The sequence below is a fragment of the Chironomus tepperi genome, unplaced genomic scaffold (assembly GCF_022539635.2).
Source record: "Chironomus tepperi strain 1889 unplaced genomic scaffold, CSIRO-AGI_Ctep_v1 contig_419, whole genome shotgun sequence".
NCBI classification, from domain to species: Eukaryota; Metazoa; Arthropoda; class Insecta; order Diptera; family Chironomidae; genus Chironomus; species Chironomus tepperi.
Window position 1 is genome coordinate 448297 of NW_027226541.1, and position 22781 is coordinate 471077.

At 31.3% G+C, this 22781-nt stretch overlaps 3 protein-coding genes and 2 long non-coding RNA genes across 5 annotated transcripts in view; 2 read left to right on the top strand and 3 right to left on the bottom strand.

Moving 5' to 3' along the window:
* The window catches only part of dcma (decima), a 28726-nt gene extending 21952 nt beyond the window's left edge, over positions 1–6774 (bottom strand). Inside the window, exon 1 of the mRNA XM_070649108.1 lies at positions 6637–6774. The gene's annotated coding sequence lies outside the window, so the exon portion shown is untranslated. The remainder of the gene's footprint in view (positions 1–6636) is intronic.
* On the top strand, positions 644–1974 carry LOC139097301 (uncharacterized). Its single transcript, XR_011545052.1, has 2 exons — positions 644–893; positions 955–1974. It is a non-coding gene; the product is annotated as an uncharacterized lncRNA (long non-coding RNA).
* On the top strand, positions 2835–3342 carry LOC139097315 (uncharacterized; the record flags this gene model as incomplete). Its single annotated transcript, XM_070649124.1, has 2 exons — positions 2835–2974; positions 3021–3342. Coding segments are annotated over 2 exons (462 nt in total), but the record flags the coding sequence as incomplete, so codon positions are not given.
* A 4655-nt stretch (positions 6775–11429) lies between the features above and the next one.
* Positions 11430–12257, bottom strand: LOC139097316 (uncharacterized). The gene has a single exon (XM_070649125.1). It carries the CDS (start codon positions 12255–12257, stop codon positions 11430–11432), a length of 828 nt encoding a protein of 275 aa, XP_070505226.1.
* A 363-nt stretch (positions 12258–12620) lies between these two features.
* LOC139097302 (uncharacterized) lies at positions 12621–13488 on the bottom strand. Its single transcript, XR_011545053.1, has 3 exons — positions 13324–13488; positions 12853–13165; positions 12621–12791 (listed from the first exon to the last, which is right to left on the bottom strand). It is a non-coding gene; the product is annotated as an uncharacterized lncRNA (long non-coding RNA).
* Positions 13489–22781: the final 9293 nt, after the last annotated feature.

A 22781-nucleotide genomic window follows, 5' to 3' on the forward strand; every position in this document is an offset into this window, starting at 1 on the left:
TGACGACCAGGAGCTCCAAGAGCTATTTGGAGCAATGAACGATTGTCAGCTTAATGTAGGAACAGATAATATTGTCCAATCTAGGTGACAGAGACCAGCAATAGAGTCAGATGGAAAGGATTCTGTTGTACCCTAAGCTCAACATTGGACTATGGTTGCAGCAAGTACATGGCCAACAAATCACATATTGTTCCACTCAGGCCATAAGATTTGATAGTCCAATCATCAAGTAACTCAACTGTCTATAGACACAGTAACAGTAAAGGCAACAAGAATGCGCATAAATGACCCTAATTTAACTCAATCATCATATCAATAACAATTTGCACGTCGTGTTCCTTGATGAAATGATTAAATCAATTTGTATGTAGGCATGCATGCTCATTTATGATATCCAAAAGGTAAGCAAAAAGGACAGAAAATATCCATTTAGCACAAGGTTGCCCGGATGCTTTGTAAATCAGTAGTCATAGAGATATCAAGGCATCCTCATGACTTGCCGTCAATAGAGCGACTTAACAGATTCCTAGTGACTCGGGTCATTGTCATCGTCTGCTTGAATTAAAAGCAATAAAATTTGAGATTAAAATTTATAAAGAAAAAAAGTCATAAACATCAATGAATCATCTGACGGTCAGCCACAGCATCAATATCACCTAAAATGTGACTTATCAAGTCTCAAAAATTGGTCGCGTGTATTTTGGGAGATAATTTTATATAAAAGCAGTTCCTGTGCTGTTCTAGCTTCACTTTCAAGTCATCTGTCTTAAATTGAGGATCATTCTGAAGAAGCTGTGAGCTGTGCCTTGATTTGGACAACAATATCAATTTATATCCTGGATTTGGGGACTTGACGTTGGACATAAAATTGGAAAAATGTTCAAAATAATTTTGTGAGTTAAATTTGTTAATTTTTGATGGATTTATTGATGCTTAAATGTCTATTTTGACTAGATTGCTTCTGTGCATGACTTTCGGGACATCACATGCTGCATCCTTTAATTGTAAATATTATTCAGGCTATTATGGCACACTACAGTCAATTTATTACTGCCATGTTCAAAATTCAGTCACAATAACATCACTTGATGCAGCACAAATCGACTCAGTGACTGGTACACATCAGGCTGGATATACTAATGACGATGTTGAGGCTCTTACTGTACCAGGCAAAGGACAAATTCATTATTTTCCACGTGGCTTGGACAAAATCTTCAAGAATCTAAAAGCAATACAAATTTACGGAACTAAATTGAGGGAAATTCATCAAAGTGACTTGAAAGACTTTCCAAATTTGAGGAACCTTTACCTGTACAACAGCTTTTTGGAAATATTGGAAGAAAATTTATTCAAATTTAATCCCAATTTGGAATTAATTCATTTATCGTCCAATAGAATTTCACACATTGATCCAAATGTATTTGACATGCTGACTAATTTGAAGACATTAAAGCTTGGCAGCAATACGTGCATTGACATGAGTGCTTATAATGATCCAGCAGATGTACAAAATGTCATCAAAGTAGCAAAAGCTGGATGTAAAAATTCAGAATATTCAAATTTGGAGCATAAAGTCAGGAACCTTGTGGCTGCATCCGCAACTTTAAATTCAGAACAACTCAAGGAAAAACTGGAAAATTTGGAAAATGAAGTGGAAAATTCAAATTTTCCAAATTTCTTCCAAAGTCAACTTCAGGACTTGAAAGCTGATCAAGTCAAAAAAGCACAAGAAGAAGCATAAACATCAGTTCCGTTTCATTTAAGTCAGTGTCACTAACAATAATTTGGTTCAGCTTCCTAGTTTGAATCTCCCAGATCAATAAACTGTCAAAATTTTGACCTTTTATGATTTATGTGACATCCAAAAATAAATATATAAAAAGTGATCTGTAGTCTTCCTTCTTAAGCGGATATTGATCTTAAACTTTGACGGATGAATGTTGAATAAAAGCAAACAAAAAAATAAACTAAAAAGGTCTTTTTTTTACTTTATTTTTCTCAAGTGACCACATTAAACGTTTATAATCCCGGATGATTTTTGGGTATGAGATTTATGAGTTTATGTTGTCGAATGGACCGGAAAGCATATGATGTAGAATTGGCAAAAAATTGGTCGACAGGCTGACTTTTGGTATCGAGCTGAAGAAGACCGAAAATACCCGAAAATTAACGAAAAATAACGAAGAAGACACGAAGAAGACACGAAGAAGACACGAAGAAGACACGAAGAAGACACGAAGAAGACACGAAGAAGACACGAAGAAGACACGAAGAAGACACGAAGAAGACACGAAGAAGACTCGAAGAAGACACGAAAAAGACACGAAGAAGACACGAAGAAGAACGAAGAAGACACAAAAAAGACACGAAGAAGAAACGAAGAAGACACGTTAAAGACACGAAGACAAACAAAGAAAACCGAAGACAAACGAAGAAGAACGAAGAGGACCGAAAAAGAACGAAAAAAAACGAAGAAGAATGAAGATGACACGAAGAAGACACGAAGAAGACACGAAAAAGACACGAAGAAGACACGAAGAAGCCACGAAGAAGACACGTTAAAGACACGAAGACAAACAAAGAAAACCGAAGACAAACGAAAAAAAACGAAGAAGAACGAAAAAGAACGAAAACGAACGAAAAATAATGAAGATGACACGAAGAAGACACGAAGAAGAACGAAAAAGACACGAAGAAGACACGAAGAAGACACGAAGAAGACACGAAGAAGACACGAAGAAGACACGAAGAAGACACGAAGAAGACACGAAGAAGACACGAAGAAGACACGAAGAAGACCGAAGAAGACTAAAGTAAAACCGAAGAAAAACGAAAAAGAACGAAAAAAAAACGAAGAAGAACGAAGAAGAACGAAGAAGAACGAAGAAGAACGAAGAAGAACGAAGACAAACGAAGAAGAACGAAGAAGAACGAAGAAGAACGACGAAGAACGAAGAAGACACGTTAAAGACACGTTAAAGACACGTTAAAGACACGAAGACAAACAAAGAAAACCGAAGACAAACGAAGAAGAACGAAGAAGAACGAAAAAACGAAGAAGACACGAAGAAGACACGAAGAAGACACGAAGAAGACAAGAAGAATACACGAAGAAGACACGAAGAAAACACGAAGAAGACACGAAAAAGACACGAAGAAGACATAAAGGAGAGACGAAGAAGAGACGAAGAAGAGACGAAGAAGAGACGAAGAAGAGACGAAGAAGAGACGAAGAAGAGACGAAGAAGAGACGAAGAAGAACGAAGAAGAACGACGAAGAACGAAGACAAACGAAGAAGAACGAAGAAGAACGAAGTAGAATCTGAGGTGAGAAAAGGATGAAAAATGCCAAGTCATGCCACCATACAGTCGCTAAACCCTAATAAATGCAAAACTACAGCTAAAAATGTTCATGTTTACATTAAAAATTTCGTCAGTAAACAATCAGATGAATCACAAACATCACAAAAGATTTTTTTTCCCATTCTATGCCAATTATTGAGTCACATTTACATAACAAATTGCATACAATGTAATGCAAATATTTGCAATGATTATCCAACAAAAGAGAGACTGAATCAATCAGCATTGTACGAGAAGTTTCATCAATTAAAATGATGGTGAAAATAAAAAAAAAGCTTTCAAACTAATTTAAATCCATCATTACCGATCCTTATCCAACATCCTGTGAGTTCATTACTCGACTCCCTCGTGTTTGTCAGTAAACATCAGGCAAAAAAAAATCATTTTTTCTATAAATAACGCGCTCATATTTTTATATGTCAGAATAGCTAGTTCGATATGTTAGTGATGAGAATAAAAAATAGCAACATCATTGATTCCTCATGCAATTGTTGTCAAAAATAGCAATTTTTTTTGCAGCTATTCGTGTAACTTGAATCTAGGTTGAAGCTTTCATTCATAAAAATTAATGAGATATTTTTGGATTTTTTTTTTTGAGTCATTTTAGGGATTGTTCGGTAATTAAAAAGACAAATTAAACAGGCTCCGATGGGCTGGACATGCAGAAGCTCCACTAAATAATGTCTTTAAATCAAACTTTGTGGATGGTAAGAGAGCTCGTGGTAGAGTGAATAACTCCTGGAAGGAAGCTGTCGATAGAAACAATATTGCATTTGGTATTGGCAATTGGCTGGCGGAAGCTGGCGGTGAAACCTGCTGTTGGCGACATCTGAAGGATGCCATGGATCACAGTTGGTCTGTACGGCCAGTGAATTAAGTAATTAAGTTCGTTAATTACGTAACGATTGAAGTGTATTTTTTATAGACAATTTCCAACACCACTCGGCAACTTGAGCCCTAATAAATACAATACAGCCCCTAAAAATGGTTTCACCAACAACGGCAATAGATGCCCAATTTTGCACACTGCATTACCACCCAGGATGTATTGTAAATCACACAAACAGAGTTGAATAACGTAAAATCACCCAAATTCGACTAGACTTTCCATGGAATTAAATCATGATCGTTAGGATCGATTTACCGATGCTCTATCCAGTGGTGAGAAACCTGTGTTCCGTGCATAGTTGCAAAACAGACACCTTTGACAACTATTGGCTAAAACCGTACAAATTCTTGATAAATTGCATGGCTTTTCTTACAAAACCATACAAATTATCAAGAATTTGTACGGTTTTTGCCTGTCACAGGTCCCTGTTTTGCAACTCTGGTTCGTTGACACTCTAGTGTGCAGCATGTCCAGGCTTACCACCGAAGTGTGTCGCGAAAAATTAGAGATTGTTCAGTACTATTCTAATCATTGCTGCTTAACCAAGTTTTGTGCATCGTAACAATCTCTAGGCGTTACGTAATTTACGACTGATCCCTAAAGTTAACTCGATTTTATATACAATTCTAATAATGCCGGTGCCTGCCATTGATCCCACAATTTAGCGGTATTTGTATGGATACACGCAGGAGTTTCTTAGTCTGGCATTGACCCCAACAGGGGACCATCTGAGGACAACGGCTACTGAAGACAGAAGGTGACAATGGACAGCCGTTTATCAATGCTAAGCTTGCCATATACTGAAGGTTTAAACTCAATGCATTGTATGACTAGAGTTGCTATCGGTTTGGAAGTCAGTCATCCCTAAACTCGACATCCCCTCAATTCAATGGTTTGCAATCTTTTGTGATAAGCCTCGATCGAAACCGCACAAGTCATATTGTTCATGGCATTTCCAATAATTTTTGGCAGTACACTAATGTACCGTGATACACAGGTTGTCCACCACTGCCTTAATTCATACCAGAGTGTGAATTTCTCAAAAACGACCGTTAATTTTTTTCAAAAAATATATTTTGTCGTTAAATTTCAAATTTTTTTTGACCGTTACTCATATTTTTCTTTGTAACGTAAATTTTTATTTCAAAATAAGTTGAGTTCGACCACACTCTGATTCATACCATCCCAGACAGCATAAATCAGCACAATTGTCATCCAATTCCTCAAAACTCATTCAAGTCTCAACAATCTTAAAATTACTTTATTTAATGAAATTTTCACAATTTTTTTTTTTCCTTTAAATTTTCTTTCTTTTTTTTTCAGATTAAATTTCATTTTTAATCCCTTTCTTCACACACATTTGAAGGTTCACATCAGAGTGTGGCCGTCTCAAATTCGAATTCGAACATTTCGAACTCAACTTATTTTAAAATAAAAATTTACGTTACGAAGAAAAGTATAAGTAACGGTCAAAAAAAATTTGAATTTTAGCGACAAAAATATTTTTTTTTTGAAAAAAATTAACAGTCGTTTTTGAGAAAGCCACACTCTGGTTCACATAATTACGTGTGTGTGTGTGTGTGTGTGTGTGTGTACTGAAATTTAAATATAAATAATTTAAGCATTACATACGCGATTATAAGTAATGTAATGAGTGTGTCACGTAGTAAAAAATATGTGGGAAAATTAAAAATTTAAAATGTAAGGAAAAATAATACGTAATGGGTGAAAAATTGAGGAAAAAATGGACGTGAAAATGCGAGAAATGTATTAAGTTGTAATTGTGGAATTGCATGAAATTTGTAATTTGTGTTAAATTTATGCAATTTTTTTATGTTTGTGAAATGAATTGTTTTGCAGCATTAAAATTGAAACAAAGTTGTCGGTAATAGTTGAGACATGGAACCGAAGACCCGAAGACCCGAAGACCCGAAGACCCGAAGACCCGAAGACCCGAAGACCCGAAGACCCGAAGATCCGAAGACCCGAAGACCCGAAGACCCGAAGACCCGAAGACCCGAAGACCCGAAGACCCGAAAACCCGAAGACCCGAAGACCGAAAGATCCGAAGACCCGAAGACCCGAAGACCCGAAGACCCGAAGAAACCGAAGACCCGAAGACCCGAAGACCCGAAGACCCGAAGACCCGAAGATCCGAAGACCCGAAGACCCGAAGACCCGAAGACCCGAAGACCCGAAAACCCGAAGACCCGAAGACCCGAAGATCCGAAGACCCGAAGACCCGAAGACCCGAAGACCCGAAGACCCGAAGACCCGAAGACCCGAAGACCCGAAGACCCGAAGACCCGAAGACCCGAATACTATGGAAGAGTTTGACATGGGCAGGTAGGATCTTCATGTTAATATGATTGATAAGAACAAACCTTAATGAGAATTCCTTTTAGTATCCTATGGATGTGTTGGCAACGCCTTCAATAATTTTGTCACATTTAATGTCACAGTTTACTACAACCATTAATTTTGATATCAATCACTTGAAATTTTATTCTGTTATTTTTAGATTAAATTTCTTTATTTATCAATTTTCAAAATTTCATCACTTTTTTGTTCACAATTTCACTTTTTTTTACTTTTTTAAAAATTTTAATTTTTTTAATATTCTCAAAAATAAAATTGAATTTGAAATATTTCTGAAATAATTAATTTAATTATAAATAAAATTAGAATTTTTTTATTTTTGATTATTTTGATAATTTAAAATTAAATTAATAACTGAAGTTGCTTTTGTAAATTTTACAAATTTGAAAAAAAGAAAAAATAAATTTAACAATTATTTTAAATAAAGAAAAACAACATTTTAAAATTATTTTTAAAAATAAAGAAAAAAACATTTAAAAATTATTTTAAAAAAAATTTAAAAAAGTTTAATAATTTTTAGATAAAATTTTAAAAAATTTAAAAAAAAATTAAAAATTCTAAGAAGTTAAAAAAAATTAAAAATTCTAAGAAGTTAAAAAAAATTAAAAATTCTAAGAAGTTAAAAAAATTAAAAGAATCAAAAAAAAATTAGAAAAAATAAAAAAAGCGGAAAAAAGTTTAAAAAAAAAACGAAAAAAAAAATCTTTAAAAATTTAAAACTATTTAAAAAAATTTCTAAAAGTTAGAAAAATTGAACAAATTAAAAAATTAACAAATTTTGAAAAAAATTAAAAAATTATTTAAGATAATTTGTTTCTTTTTTAAATTGTTATTAATTTTTTTTTAAATTCAAAATTATTTTTAAAGATTTTAATATTATATTACTATTTTTAAATTTTAATATTTTCAATAGTATTTTAATTAATTTCAAAGTTAAATTTAAAAAATAATTTTAAAATTATTTCAGATTAATTTCATATTTTTTACAATTTAAAGTCACAAAATTTCACACTTTAATCTTCACGAAATTTAAATTTTCCACAAATATTTCCCAATCAACTCCGTCACATTCCACCGCCAAATGAAGTCTAAATCCTTCAACCGTCTACCATCCACAGTCACAGTCTATCCTTTCTCACCTGAAAGCTTAAAAACGAATGAATGAAAAGCTTTTTGAGGAAAATTCATTTTCCTAAATTGAGAGAAAATTTTCCTTTTTTTTTTGAGAGCAAAAAGAAAATTGAGAAAAATTCTCACAAAATTTTACTAGAACTGCCATGTGATGTGAAAGCATGGCCTGAGTGGAATGAGCACAATTTTATGAATGAAGTTGGAAAATTTTGTTGTTTTTTATCAAATTAGGGTCGGAAAAATGAATTTTAGGAGAGGAAAAATTGAGAATTTTCCTTAAAAAAATGTGAGAATTTATGATGATTTGAGGAACAATTGAGGAACTGAACTTTATCGTAAAGAAATTGAATTTATTCAGTGAGAAAAAAAAAATATGAAAATTTTGCGGTTAAAATGAAAAAATAAAATTTAAAATTCAAGTCAGGACTTTTTGAAGTTGAGGTGGAAATTGAAAATTATGAAAAATTCAAGTTTTTCAATTTTTAATTAAATTTTATTTTTAAATTTTGAGTGGAATATTTTTTAAACTATTTTTTATTAATTTGTTATATTTTTCAGATTTTTGTTTTGAATATTAAATCAAAAATTTATTTAATTTTAAAAATAAAAAAAAATTTATAACTTGAAATTAGAATTTTTTAAATTTATTATCTTGGAAATTTTTTTTTAAAAAAAAAACGAGAATTAAAAAAAAATTAAAATTATTAAAATTTTATTTATTTTAAATTTAAATTTTTTTTATTTTAAAGATTGAATTATTAAAGTTTTTTTTAATTTTAAAATATTAAAATCCTTTAGTTTATTATATTTAAAAATTATTTATATTATCTTAAATTAAAATTTTTATGTATTTTAAAATTGAATTAGTTTTTAATTAAAATAATATTTTTTTTTCAAATTTAGTTTTTAAATTTTGAAAAAAAAATTAATTTTCTTATTTTTTATTTTAAAAAATTGAATTTTTAAAGTTCTTATATTAAAAAAATGAATTTTGGATTTTTTGTTGGTTTTTAAAAATTGAAATTTTTTAAAATTGAAATTTTTAAAAATTGAAATTTTAGTACTTAAAAAATGAATTTTAAAAGTTTTTATTTTGAAAAATATTTTTTTTTAAATTGGATTTTAAGTTTGAAAAATTTGAATTTTTTATTTTTTTATTTAAAAAAAATAAATCAGTAAAAATTAAATTTTTTTATATTTTTTTAATTTTTTATTTCTATATTGAAAAAAAATTTTTTTTAAAAATCAAAATAAATTTTATTTGAATTAACAAATTTTCAATATTTTTCATAATTATTATCTTTTAATATATTCAAAAAAAAAGTTCAATGTTAATGAGCAAATAAAATAATTTTTCATGGAAAAACTCATAAAAATTTTCCTTTTTTTTAACACAGCTCATTACAAAATAGCAATTTATTCATGCTTGTTGTTGTCGACTTTTCAACAACTTCATTATATTTTCTCATTTAAATTATCCTTCCATAACACTTTACACCTTTTTAACATCATCATTATTATCATTAAAGTTAGGATTTTTTTTTTGTTTTTGTTTTTTTTAATTCTCATATATTATAAGTGAGGAACAGTAATGAGAGTTAAAGGGGTGGGAAATTGAGTTACGTGGATTTTGAAACATATAAAATATTTTAAAATTCAATTTTTTTTATGCATTTTTTTTAAATGTTTTTTATTTTTAAATTTATGATTTTTTTTTTTTTCTTATTTTCTGATCTTTTACAACTCTTCTATACAAACTATGTTTTGAAAATGCTTATTTTTTAAAGTTTCTTAAAGTTTCAAATTAAATTTTTAAAATTTTAATGTTTTTCAAATTTTTAGAATTCAAATTTTTCAAAATTTTTATATAATTCTGATTTATTTGAATTTTTAAATTTCATTTTCAAAATTATTTCAAAAACTATTTTCATATAAACTTTTTTTATTTATTTGAAATTTCAAATTTCAAATTTTTTTTAAATTTTTAAAATTAAATTTTTTTTTTAAATTTTTTTTCAAAATTTTCAAATTTAAACTTTTTTTTTTTAATTTTTTAAAATTTCTTTATTCAAAAATTATTTTTTTAAATTTTCCAATTTATATTTTTTTTAATTTTCAAAATTAATTTTTTTTTAAATTTCAAAATTTTCAAATTTTCTAAATTTCTTTTTTTTTAGATTTCTAAATTTAAATTTTTTTAAATTTCTAAATTTAAATTTTTTAAGTTTTTAATTTTCAAATTTTTTTTAAATTTTCTTGAGTTTCTATTTTCAATTTTTATTTTTTTTGAAACATTTTTCCATAAAAAAAATGAGTTCCAACCCCCCCTTCGGGGCACCACAAACAATCCACAAAATAATAAGCAGCTCAGTCAAGATTTTTGTTATTTCATGTAAATTTTGCCTTGTTTGTTGACCTATTTAATGACTAATTAACATCTGTAAGGTGAAAAATTTCTTTATTATTATTTTCCATAAAAATTTCCACACAAATGAAAATGGAAAAATTTTTTCTTTTTTTTTCACACTAATGAACTTCCTACACATGCTGCTTTTAATAATTATGTACACTTATTATTATCATAATTAATTGATGATGTTGATGATGATAGCTGTTGTTTCTCGATTTAATCAAGCTGTGTATTGGGTGGGTGATGTGTTCTATACATGGGGAATGGGGTTGAGGCTGCTTTGGGGGTGCTTTTTGATGTTTTGTTGATTAAATCAGTGATAAGATCAGAAAATTCAAAATTACCGCTTTAGAGACTTAACTATTAACATTTCGGGACCCAGATCAACCCCATCCCCTCTATAGTGACCCACCCATAGGTAATATATGAGTCATACCCACCCCACCCCCCACACTGCCCCTTCTATTCATCTTGAAATCTACCTCGAACGACACACACGAGGATGGCTTCGTGACGGAGCTTTTAAGGCTCTAACGGGAGAGGTGGGTGTGGCTCCAAGGGGAGAGATGGATGTGACTCCAAAATTCCCTATGGGTACGTCCCTAAAGGGGAGAGGGGTTGATCTGGCTCCCAAATCCTTAATGATTTAGACTTTAAAGAGATTATTTTGAATTTTAAATATAAAATTGAAGAATTTTAATACAAAAAAGGAAGATGATGAGTGGGGATAAGGGGAGGGTGGGAGGGTGTGTCCCAAAACCCCTTTGGATACGCTCCTAGATGGTGTCACTCAAAATCAAGGGCATAGCCAAGATTAAAGTTAAAAATTTAGGAGAAAAACCTTAACGAAGTTAGCCTAAAAAAGGAATAATTGGTGGGGGAGGGGGAAGGGGGTTATCTGCCAAAACCCTTCTAAATACTTCTCTGAATGCTGCTAATTAGGTTCGTGGCCAAAAATTGGTAAATAAATGTAGGTTGGAGTGAAAATTGAATGAATTAAGGAAGTTGTTTCTATTAGGAATGTTGGGGGAGGTTGGGGGTTAAGGTGAGGTCCCACTGTTGTGATAAGTGAATGGACCCTTGCTGGATATCAGAAAATAAGAACTAAATTTTGAATTTATTTAAAAAACTTTTTTTTTGATATTTTATTGAGGAAAAAGCCGATTTAAATGTGATTAAGCATAAAAAAAGGCATAAAAAACCTCGACTTAAAGCTACATATACACAGAAATTAAAGGAAATACAGCATTTGCATCGTTATTCATTAATGCTTAGTGCCTTCATAATTTTTGACAATTTTTCATCAAATTTCCCATGCAGCTCATCAATTTTTTGACCTTGTTCCTTCATTGCCTTCTCAATCTTATCAGTTCTGAATCTCAGTGATGTCAAAAGTCCAGCATGATCAGTTGTGGCTGCATTTTTAATCTTTTGGATCTCTCTGAGCATTGCTGTTTTGGTATTTTGTCCATTTTCATCAAGAATCTCCAATTTTGTGTCCATGTCTTCAATGTGCTTCCTTAAGTCATCTTTTAGTGCATCACATTGGCTGTTGTTGATCTGTGCAGCAGTTCCACTCAATTTTTCATCAATTTTTGCGATATTTTGACTCATTTTTGTGAAGTTTTCGTTAATATTGTCTTGAAGTGCTGAACATTTTTGACTGTCGGTTCCATTTTTAAGTGACATCAAATTATCTGACATTTTGTCAACTTTTGACTCTAGTGCTGTACATGTCTCGAGTTTGGAGCTTTGAGTTGTTGTTGTTGTTGCTGGTGTCGTTGTTGTTGTAGTTTTAGGCTTAGCTGTTGTTGTTGTTGTTGTAACTACTTCTCGTGCCTTTTTGACTTGATCAGCTTTCAAGTCCTGAAGTTGACTTTGGAAGAAATTTGGAAATTTTGAATTTTTCACTTCATTTTCCAATTTTTCCAGATTTTCCTTGAGTTGTTCTGAATTTAATGTTGAAGATGCAGCTTCGAGGTTCCTGACTTTATGCTCCAAATTTGAATAATCTGAATTTATGCATTGAGTTCTTGCTGTTTTGATGATATTTTGTACAGCTGTTTGACTGTCGGAAGCAGACATGCTAATGCAAGTGTTTCCGTCAAGGTTCATATCCTTCAATTTAGTCAGCTTGTCAAATACATTTGGATCAATGTGCGAAATTTTGTTGGACTTTAAATAAATGTAATCTAAATTTGGATTAAATTTGAATAAATTTGCTTCCAATATTTCCAATGAACTGCTATATAAGAAAAGATTCCTCAATTTTGGAAGGTCTTTCAAGTCACTTTGATGAATTTCCTTAAGTCCAGTGTTGTAAATTTGAATTCCTTTAAGATTCTTGAAGATTTTTGCCAAGCCACGTGGAAAATAATGAACTTGTCCTTTATTATAAATAGAAAATGCCTCAACATTGTCATTATTATGGCCAGCCAGGTGTGTGAACCAGTCACTGAGTCGATTTGTGCTGCATCAGGTGACGTTATTGTGACTGAATTTTGAACTTGGCAGTAATAAACTGTCCCTAAAGTTCCCCATTGAGTTGATTTATATTGACAGTCAAAAGATACTGATTCTGATGATCCAGGAAGTGACAAAGTCATGCACAGAAGCAATCTAGTCAAAATAGACATTTAAGCATCAATAAATCCATAAAAAATTAACAAATTTAACTCACAAAATTATTTTGAACATTTTTCCAATTTTATGTCCAACGTCAAGTCCCCAAATCCAGGATATAAATTGATATTGTTGACCAAATCAAGGCACAGCTCACAGTTTCTTCAGAATGATCCTCAACTTAAGACAGATGATTTAAAAGTGAAGCTAGAACAGCACAGGAACTGCTTTTATATAAAAATAATCTCCGATGAACACGCGCGACCAATTTTTGAGTACATTTCAGCTGCTGATAAGTCAAATCCGGATTCTGAGTTGGAAAAACCAGCGAGAATTTCACGATTGATAAGGATTTTGAGCTAATTTTGATGCTGCTGTTGACCATCGGATGATTTTTGTTTTTATTATAATTGTATAACATTATCAGTAGAAATGAAAGTAAGAAGAGTTAATATATGTTCAAACTGACGATTGCGATGACCCGAGCAGTACAATATTGTCACTAAGGCACCGCTTTGTTGCTACATACACATAAAGTTGCCTTGACGACTGATTTTGGTCCATTTTTATTGCAAAAATTGAATCGTATAGCTCAAGTTAGTCATAATGTGCCTAGAGACAGAATTTGAAGGATTCCAATGTGGCAGCGCCTCCACCGGAGTCCAGACTCCCAGAAATTCATCAATTTACGTAAAAATAATCCAAATAATTTAATTAATTTCAGTTCACAGCTCCAAAATTAAATATTTTTTTTTTTTACAATGCACGCTTCACTTACTGAGTTACTGCATCAAATCCAATTTTTACATCCTCGTATGCTGCATATTCTTATTTTTCACGGTATTAATCAGCATCGAGAGATACAAAAAAAGGAATTAAATTCACAAACTGAAAATGGAACTGGAAGGTCAAAAAATATAAAAAAAAAAGTTTTTCCACTTTTTCCTCACTTTTATCATTTCGTGATGAGTTTTAATTTACCTCAGCATGTCCAGTTATGAGACTCGAATTGACAATAATGTATGGTTAATTGTCGACCAAAAAAACAAAAAAAAATGTCTCATTAAAAATGTGTGTCAATGTTGTTAATGAAATGAGTTGAAAATGGCGGGAAATTTTGGGATTCGGGGGTGATGGGGGTATGGGGTGTTCAAATTTGGTAAGGGGAAGTGGGAAAGGATGATTAAATTTGATGAATTTTTGGTCAATTTTGATGAATTTCAATCAATTTTGATCAATTTTTGGTCAATTTTGATGAATTTTGGCCAAATTTTGGCCAATTTTGATCAAAATCCATCAAAATTAACCAAAAATTCATCAAAATTCCCCAAAAAGTTGCCAATCCACAGCATTAAAGAGTCACTATATCATCCTTTAATCTTACTCCATTTAACAGCCTACAACGAAGCCTAGCTTTAAATAGAAAATGACCCAAAAAACTGCTTTCTTGTCATATTTTTTTGTTGTCCCAATCGAGTCCAATTTTCCTTAAACATGTGGGAAAACAACGACTGTAACACATGAATAATTGCTAAAGTAAAAAAAAGGACATAAAAAGCACAAATTGAAAGGATTTTGTGTGTGTGTGTGTGTGTGTGTGTGTGTGTGTGTGTGTGTGTGTGTGTGTGCCATTCTCAAATATTCAAGGAGTTAGTTCCAACATGTCGTAAATTTATTCAAGGATTTTCACAATATTAAGGCAGATATTAAGGCTGTTAAAGACATTAAGCATGACAAAAGTATGAAAATGATGTGTTTGGGGATTTGAAGGACAGGAAAAGGCGGAACAACACAAATTTTTGAGTGTCCATGAACTTTATCCATTAACAAATGACTTTAAATAACGTGATTTTGTGTGCAACAAGCTGTTGAATTATTTAATTAAAAAATTGTTGAGTCACGCAATCGTTGAGAGAAGTTACTGGATGGGGGTGGGGGGATAGATGTGGATTAATAAATTTCGGTCAATTTTGATGGACTTTTGATAAATTTTAGAACAAGTTTGACCAAAATTTCATCAATTTTATCCAAAAATTCATCAAAATTGACCGAAATTCATCAAAACTGACCGAAATTCATCAAAATTCATCAAATTCACCAATATCAATCATCCTCCCCCACTCCCCCTTACCAAATTTGAACACCCCATACCCACATCACCCCCGAATCCCAACATTTCCCGCCATTTTCAACTCATTTCATTAACAACATTAACACACATTTTTAATGAAACATTTTTTGACTAATTTTTGGTTAAATTTTGGTAATTTTAAAATTTTTGGCCAACTCAAAGTTGGCAATTTGGGAGTAACTACAAAAGTTCGAAAAAGTCCTTCTGCCCTCTCAGTTCTAGAGCATCGGAATTTCATGATTAAACTCAATGAAGGAATTCAAATTAGGATATTGCATGCCAGGGTATTCGATAGTCCTCTTTTAGCAGTTCAATTTGACCAGTGTCCTGCTTTTAGCACTGATTAAATTTAATTTTTTATACAAATTTCGGGTGCTAAAAACCGTACAAAATTAACGGTCAATTTTTCTATTCGTTTACCCTGAATTGCATGGAGTTTATTAAGGGATTAATCAAGGAACACAGGCTCCGGTGGGCAGGATATGAGTGTTAGGGGACCTGTGGAAGTATACCGGATACCTGACTTTAGTGAGCTGTACTGAATTATATTAAACCTTTGGGATGAGGGTTTAGGGGTCAAAACCCCATAAAACCCTACAATTCCTTCAATTTTTGATGCCTAACCCTTCAGATCCATCCCTTCCAAATTTCAGTAATTCAGTAAATTTTGACCCCAAAATTGCCAACCCTACCAACCACGTCCTTCCATCCACCTATATCCTATATGCAAAAAAAAATCAAATTTCACAATCTACTGCATTAAATTAATGATTTGTTGTTGTTGCTTCCTTTTTCACACACAATACAAAGTCATACTTTAAATTGAATCAAGTACTGTACAACAGAACAGAAACAGGGAAACAAACATTCATCATGTGTGCTGTTTACGTCATCATATTATAAGTATATCCATTAGTGTCATGACATCTCAAAAAAAAAGTATAAAACTTTAACATAAACAGACTTAATTTTAGGTATTGTAAATGGAGTTGGAAGGGATTTTTTGGATTCCAGCATGGAGTCTAGATGGATCCACGGATGTTCGGGAGCTCATTCATAGTTGTTGAGCTTTATTGGCTGTTTTGGACAGATGCTGTTGATAGAGACAGTGAAGCATTTGGTATTGACAATTAGGAATGGACAGCAAGTGATAGAGTCAATTATAGTCGCAAATTGAGGTTGGCTATGAATTACAGCTGATCTGTACGGACCAGAGTGGCACAATAGGCATCTATGACAGGCAAAAACAGTACAAATTCTTGATAATTTGTACACATGACCAAGAATTTGTACTGTTTTTGCCTGTCACAGGTGCCTGTTATGCAGCTTTAGTAAGTACAGATCAGCTGTGGTCCGTTACCGTCTATTATCGCCTCCATCACTAGCTGCCCTAATTTGCAACTCTGGTACAGACAGCGAGGTAAGCAAGTAAGTAATTAAGAGCTTTATTGACTGAATTTGAGAAAAAGACAGCAAATTAGTCATTTGGAAGCAGAGTTGGTGCAATGGCCAGACAGAGAATTTGTACAAACAACATGACAGAGCCTCGTGGGAGACCCAAGAACTCCTGGAAGGAAGCTGTCGATAGATACAGCATTGGATTTGGTATTGGCAATTGGCAAGCGGAAGCCGGCGATAGGATCAGCTTTAGGCGTCACCTGAGGGGGCCATGGATCACAGCTGATCTGCATGGCCTTCGAAGTGAGTAAGTAAGCAAGTAGCACCAATGTCAGACCTTTTGTTGCAATTTAAGCTACATATAGGAACATGGATGCAGTAAGTAAGTAATTAAGCCAGAGTTGGTAGGATTCTGGGAGTTGGACCTGACTGTAGTCGAATCAGACCCCAAAATCCAACTCCAAAGTAGACCCACGAACCTCCAGATCCATCCTATGTCTTGCACCTTCCTGCGTTCTCTTTAAAAACCAGCCAAAATCCCCTCAAAAAAATAAACTTTTTTTTTTAAGATTTCACAAAACTTTTTCAATTTTCATGCCTGTCTCCATCCTTTCCATATCTCTCCAGATTGCTGTCAATCAAGAATGAAACTTTTTTTAATTTTTTTCTTTCTTTCTGTCGTGTTCCTTTAAACCACTCAACGCACGTGGGATGTGAAAAAAATTGTGGAAATGAAAAAATTTTCACACGGAAAAAAAAGTGAAAATTTTCTAATGTGGGAAAAAAAGAAGAAAATTCATCAGAATTTTTGCATACTTCTGAGTGGTTTTGTAAAGGATCTGAGGCAGTGGTGGGTAACTTTTGAGCAGGAGTGTAACCAGAATATTTTCAAGATTTTTTTTTTTTTTGGAATTTAAAACAAAAAATCAAACAAAAAATTTAAAAATTTTAAAAATGTTATAAAAACGTTAAAAAAAATTTTAAAAAATTAAAAAAAAAATTAAAAACATTTAAAGTTTTTAAAAATTTAAAAATTTTTTAAAAAAGTTAGAAAATTTAAAAAAGTTTTTAAAAAATTTAAAAAAACTAAAAAAATTTAAAAAAATTTATTTAAAAAATTTCAAAAAAAAAAAATAAAAATATTTAAAAATATTTAAAATTATTTAAAAAATCTAAAAAAATTAAAATCAAATTTAAAAAAAAAATAAAATTTAATGAAAATTTAAATTTGAATTTTATTTTGTAAAAAATTGAATTTTATTTAAAAAATTGAATTTTATTTAAAAAATTGAATTTTATTTAAAAACTTGAATTTTATTTAAAAAAAATTTTATTTAAAAATTGAAAATTTTTATTTGAAAATTTTAATTTTATTTAAAAATTAAAAATTTTAAATTTATTTAAAAAATTGAATTTGAAAAGTTTTTAAATTTTTTTAAAAAGTTTGAATTTTTTAAACAATTTATTAAAAAAAATAAAACTTTCCTTTTATTTAAATTTTAAAATACAATTTTTTATCTCCAAAAACCTTTAAAATTCCTCAATCAAATTTTAAATCACTCATTTTTCTTTTTATTCTAATTTAATAAAAAATCACAAAAATTAAATTCTGCAATATGAAATTGATTTGATTAAAGAAGTTGTTTCTTATTCATGCCGGAAAGCACATTTTTTATGCATTTATTAATCAACTTTGAGCTTTCAATTATGAACATTTATGTGACTAGTCATTTGTGAAAGTTGTGCTACATGTCAAGCACATTTAATGGACTCAAAAATGACAGGATGTGTAGAAATTTAATTTTAATTGACATAATACTGTAAGTTGTGTAGCTGGGAAGGTCAATTTATTGAATATTTATGTCCAGACATTCTTCAAGCTGCAATGGACCTGCATGCACCCCAAGACAAGGAAGTAAGAAGGTCTAGACATTCTTTGGTCGAGGTATTAAATGAAGGATTGTCCAAATTATTAGTGGTAAATGCTAGGACAGTGCTGAGCAACCTTTTATACTTCTCGGCACACCTTGATGATAAGTCTCGACCGAAACCGCACACGGCGTGCGGTTCATGGCTCATCCAAGCATTTGTAGTGGTCTGCTGGCACAGTGGTGGACAACCTGTGTGCCGCGACACCACTGTGCTTCCAGATCTCCTGCTTAAAGCCTGCAAAAACCCTAAAATCTTAAAATATTCCTTCAAAATCTCAACATTTTCTGTCTTAATTCACACGCCACAAAAGCCCATTCCTTATGGGAATATTCGCATGAAAAAAGCTGCAAAAAAAAACTTTTTAAAACTTTTCCATGAATTGTAAAAGAAAAGAAAATTAAAACAAGAAAATCACATTTTCATGCAAATTTTCACCATTTTTTTTTCTTTCTCACACATTCGACTTTATTCTCATAAAATTAATTCATCTTAGGAGTCGCTTGCTTACTTTTTGGTGTAAAGCTGAGTTGTCAGGACTTCAATGTGAAGGAACCTCAGCCTTTTTCAAAAATTTATTTTTATTTTTTGAAATTTTTTTAATTTTTTTAAATTAAAATTTTTATTTTTTCATTTTAATAAAATTCAATTTTTTTTATTTATAAATTAAATTTAAATTTAATTTTTTTTTATTTTTCAAGTTCTCAATTTCTACCTTTTCATATTCAAAATTCAATTTAGAAAAATAAAAATAAAATTAAATTGTTTTAAATAAATTTCAAATTTTCCATTTTTTTAGTAAATTCCAATTTTTAATAAATTTTAAATTTGCAATATTTTGAATAAAATTCAAATTTCTAATTTTTTAAATTAGATTCAAATTTTTCAATTTTTTAATAAAATTTTGAATATATAAATAATGTTCAAATTTTTAATTTCTAAATTGTAATTTTTTAATTTTTTTTTAATTTTTTTTAATTTTTAAAAATTTTAATTGTTAAATAAAACTCAAATTTTTTATTTTTTTTAGCGCATTTTTGTTTTAAATTCAATTTTGTAAAGTTTTAAAAATAAAATTCAGTTTTTTTACATTTTTTTAAATTTTTTCTAAAATTGATTTTAAAATTATGCAAAAAAAAAGTTAAAGCCTTGCCCAATTCCAAAACCTCATCCAAGCCTAACCACCCATGCACGATCATTACATAAATAATGCCCAACTACAACAACAATTTTCCACAATTTATGACGTATTTAAATTTAATTTCCATTCATGCACACAATTCATTTCCAATTTTGAAAACAATTAGACACGGCAACTGACTGAGCGACAACCTTCACTCAATTTTAATTATTTAATTTACGTATGTACAGCAACAACTTTGCAAAAATTCTTACTTTATACTCTTATCAACGCATACATACATTCAAATACAATTAAGCATGTTGATCACACCGAGACTCAAAGTTACGTTCATTCATGTACAAGATTTGGGTTAACTGATAAGGTCAAATTTATTATTCTATTACTGAAATTCATGATGCTCATATGTGAGCGACTCAAATAAACCAACAGACTATGAGTTCCGAGAGAAATTGAACATTTTTATTTCGTATGCGTGGATATTGATGACTGTATGGACTGGAGATTGAGAGTATTTAAGGCTGTATCTGCTGGTGACTGAGCTTTATGTCAGGATGAGGACGTTAAAGCATAGAACAGTGGTTGTTAACCTACCAGGCTGAGAAACTAGGCAGTAATACCGCGGTGTCCATACAAATACTGCTAAATACAGCTGCATTTCATATAAAGTCCACTGATGCCGTCTAGTTCCTCAGTCTGGAAAACCTGTATGCCGCTAAAATTATTTAGATATGTCTTGAACCGTATGTTGTGGACGGTTTCGACTGAGGCTTACTGTCAACAGTTATCACAAGCTTATCTCTCAATTTTATAGAGCATTGCAGCACGATGCGGCAAATTGTATTATTTACTCTACAAAATTGAGTAAAACAACATGTAGCCTGCATTTTGGATGTACATCCAATTTTGGAAGTCTAAACTCTACTTGTTACTACATTATGTTGCTTATGATGCATTCGTACCAGAGTTGTCACCTATCGAATTGCTATAAAAGGCAAAAATCTATCACAGGCATTAACTATGGAAAGGCAAACAAATTTACCTTTTTGTAGGCTTACCTAGCCAAATGCAATACCTAGACAAAGGCACTGTTATAGCTCAAAGCAATAGGTTTCTCTCCTTTGCATAGACACTGTCTATAACAGGCAATTGGATATGTCTAGATCCTTTTGTAGCTTTCTACGTACAGATTTTTCGGAGATACAAAAAATCCTACCAAATTGAATAAATTTCCAAAAATGATGGGAATGGGGAAAGTCTAGGCTAAGAAACTAGTTATATGAAATACCACGATATTACCGCCTAGTTTTTGGTGGTAACTGGAGATACCACGTGAAGGTACGCCAGCTTCGGAGTCAGACTTTGGCTTCCCAAATCCCCCTTTTATAGCCATTAGGGTACAGTTATTACCCTTGGATAATGCTTTATGTTACCCAATATGACTCTGAGATTGAGTCGAATCTGGCCCTAATGGTGGAGTCATGTTGGCTTATCTCTAGGCTTAGACACACAAATATTCATACAAATATCGCTAAATACCGCCGATACCGCCTAGTTGTTCAGTCTGGGTTAATCTAAAGTAATTTTTCAAGCTTCAGGGCTCAGAAATGACTCAAAATTCAGCTTCAAGCCACCGCAGAGCTCGAAATTGACTTGAATTTTTGTATAGAATTGAGTCGACTTTTTCATACTAAATCCTAGTCGACTTTGAGGTTTGAGTTAGCGTGACTCTTACCCCGGCATCAAGCGAGGTCCAGGTCGACTTGAGACCGAATTGTCAATCATTTCTACGTCATGTGCTTTCCGGCATTAATCTTGACATTTATGAAATCATCCATAAAATGTCAATTTTATAACTTATCGCAACCTGTTCAACTCAACGTCACGACATTACATCTACGAAGCTTCAAATTAATTCTTTATTCACACTTGTACAACTCACATTGTGAGTTTGTATTCTAAATGAATTTAGTAAATTAGAACACGAATAAAAAAAAGACAGAATGTGCTCAATTTAATAGAATAGAAGTCAATTGTCGTGCACATAAAAAGATTTATGTATTTATGTAACTTAATAGACTTGATAACAGAAGCTAGAAAAATACAAATGAACGGAGGTGTAAGCTTATTTATTTTATGGACATTGCTGGCTGTTTTGGACAAGATTTTCAGGATTATATTAAAGAATTGGTCAAATTAAATGAATGAGAATCTTTGTTGGAGTCTGACGACGACTTCTCATATTGCTGTATGTGATGAACAGCTTGTAAGGCAGACGACAATAATGACACAAACTGATTTGATGACTAAAAAGGTCAGAGAACATTTAAAATGTTAAATTTTGTAAGATTTACTTGATTAATGCGTCTAATACACGTGAAAATCAGAGAATTAATGACAATTTTATTGATTATTGGAACTGAGATTGGTGCTTGAGATTGAGACCTAGACTGAGAATTTCGGACATCATCGATACTTTTCTTACAATTTTTACTAATTTTTTTCATCGTCCATCCAACAAACTATGTCCAAACACAATAAATCTAGCGGATTTCAGCATAAATTATTTAAAACATTTATTAATTTTATGACATATGAGACTCAAAGGTTCTTTGGCCGCCAACAAGGTTATTTGTCATGATTATGGACAGTCACATACAATGAACTTCCAAAACAAGCTAATTAATTCAAATTAAAATATAATCATTTTGCATTGTCTGAACATTTTTTGAACAAACAAACGTGATTTAATTGAAATTGTGAGATAATTTGTTTGTGAAGACGATTTCTGGGTGGAATTTATTAAATTGATTGAAATATTAAGGTTTGATGTGAATTGGATCTTTGACCTTAAAATTAATTAAAGTTCATTTAAAATGTAATTTTCTGTCTTTTATGCGCTTTTCTGACTTTTATGCGTTTATCTTTCTATTGTACGCATTTCTGTCTTTTATACGCTTTTCTATCTTTTATGCGCTTTTCTGTCTTTTATGCGCTTTTCTGTCTTTTGTACGCTTTTCTGTCTTTTATGCGCTTTTCTGTCTTTTGTGTCTTTTTTGTCATTCTTCCAAAAGCATGCAAATCTTCAACCAAACATCAAACACCCCAAAAAAATCCACAAAACCACCTAACATCTCAATAAATATTTAATTCTACACACACATTCCCAATGCGTAGTATTAATAATTCATTCATAAGTAAATCTCACAAATCCATCCTCCCCTTAAAAAATACAAACTTCATGACTCACTAAGGAAACAGCCTTAAAAAATAAAGGTTGACAAAACATCATTATTGTATGCTGTATCATAGATCCTTAATCATTCAAAATTTATAAGTCATGATGTGCCTCATAAGAAGCTTCAAATTCTTTTGTGATTAGAATGAA

What these genes read in the sequence shown, in the direction of transcription:
- LOC139097316 (XM_070649125.1), bottom strand. Translation starts at nt 12,257, where the DNA reads ATGTCTGCTTCCGACAGTCAAACAGCTGTACAAAATATCATCAAAACA.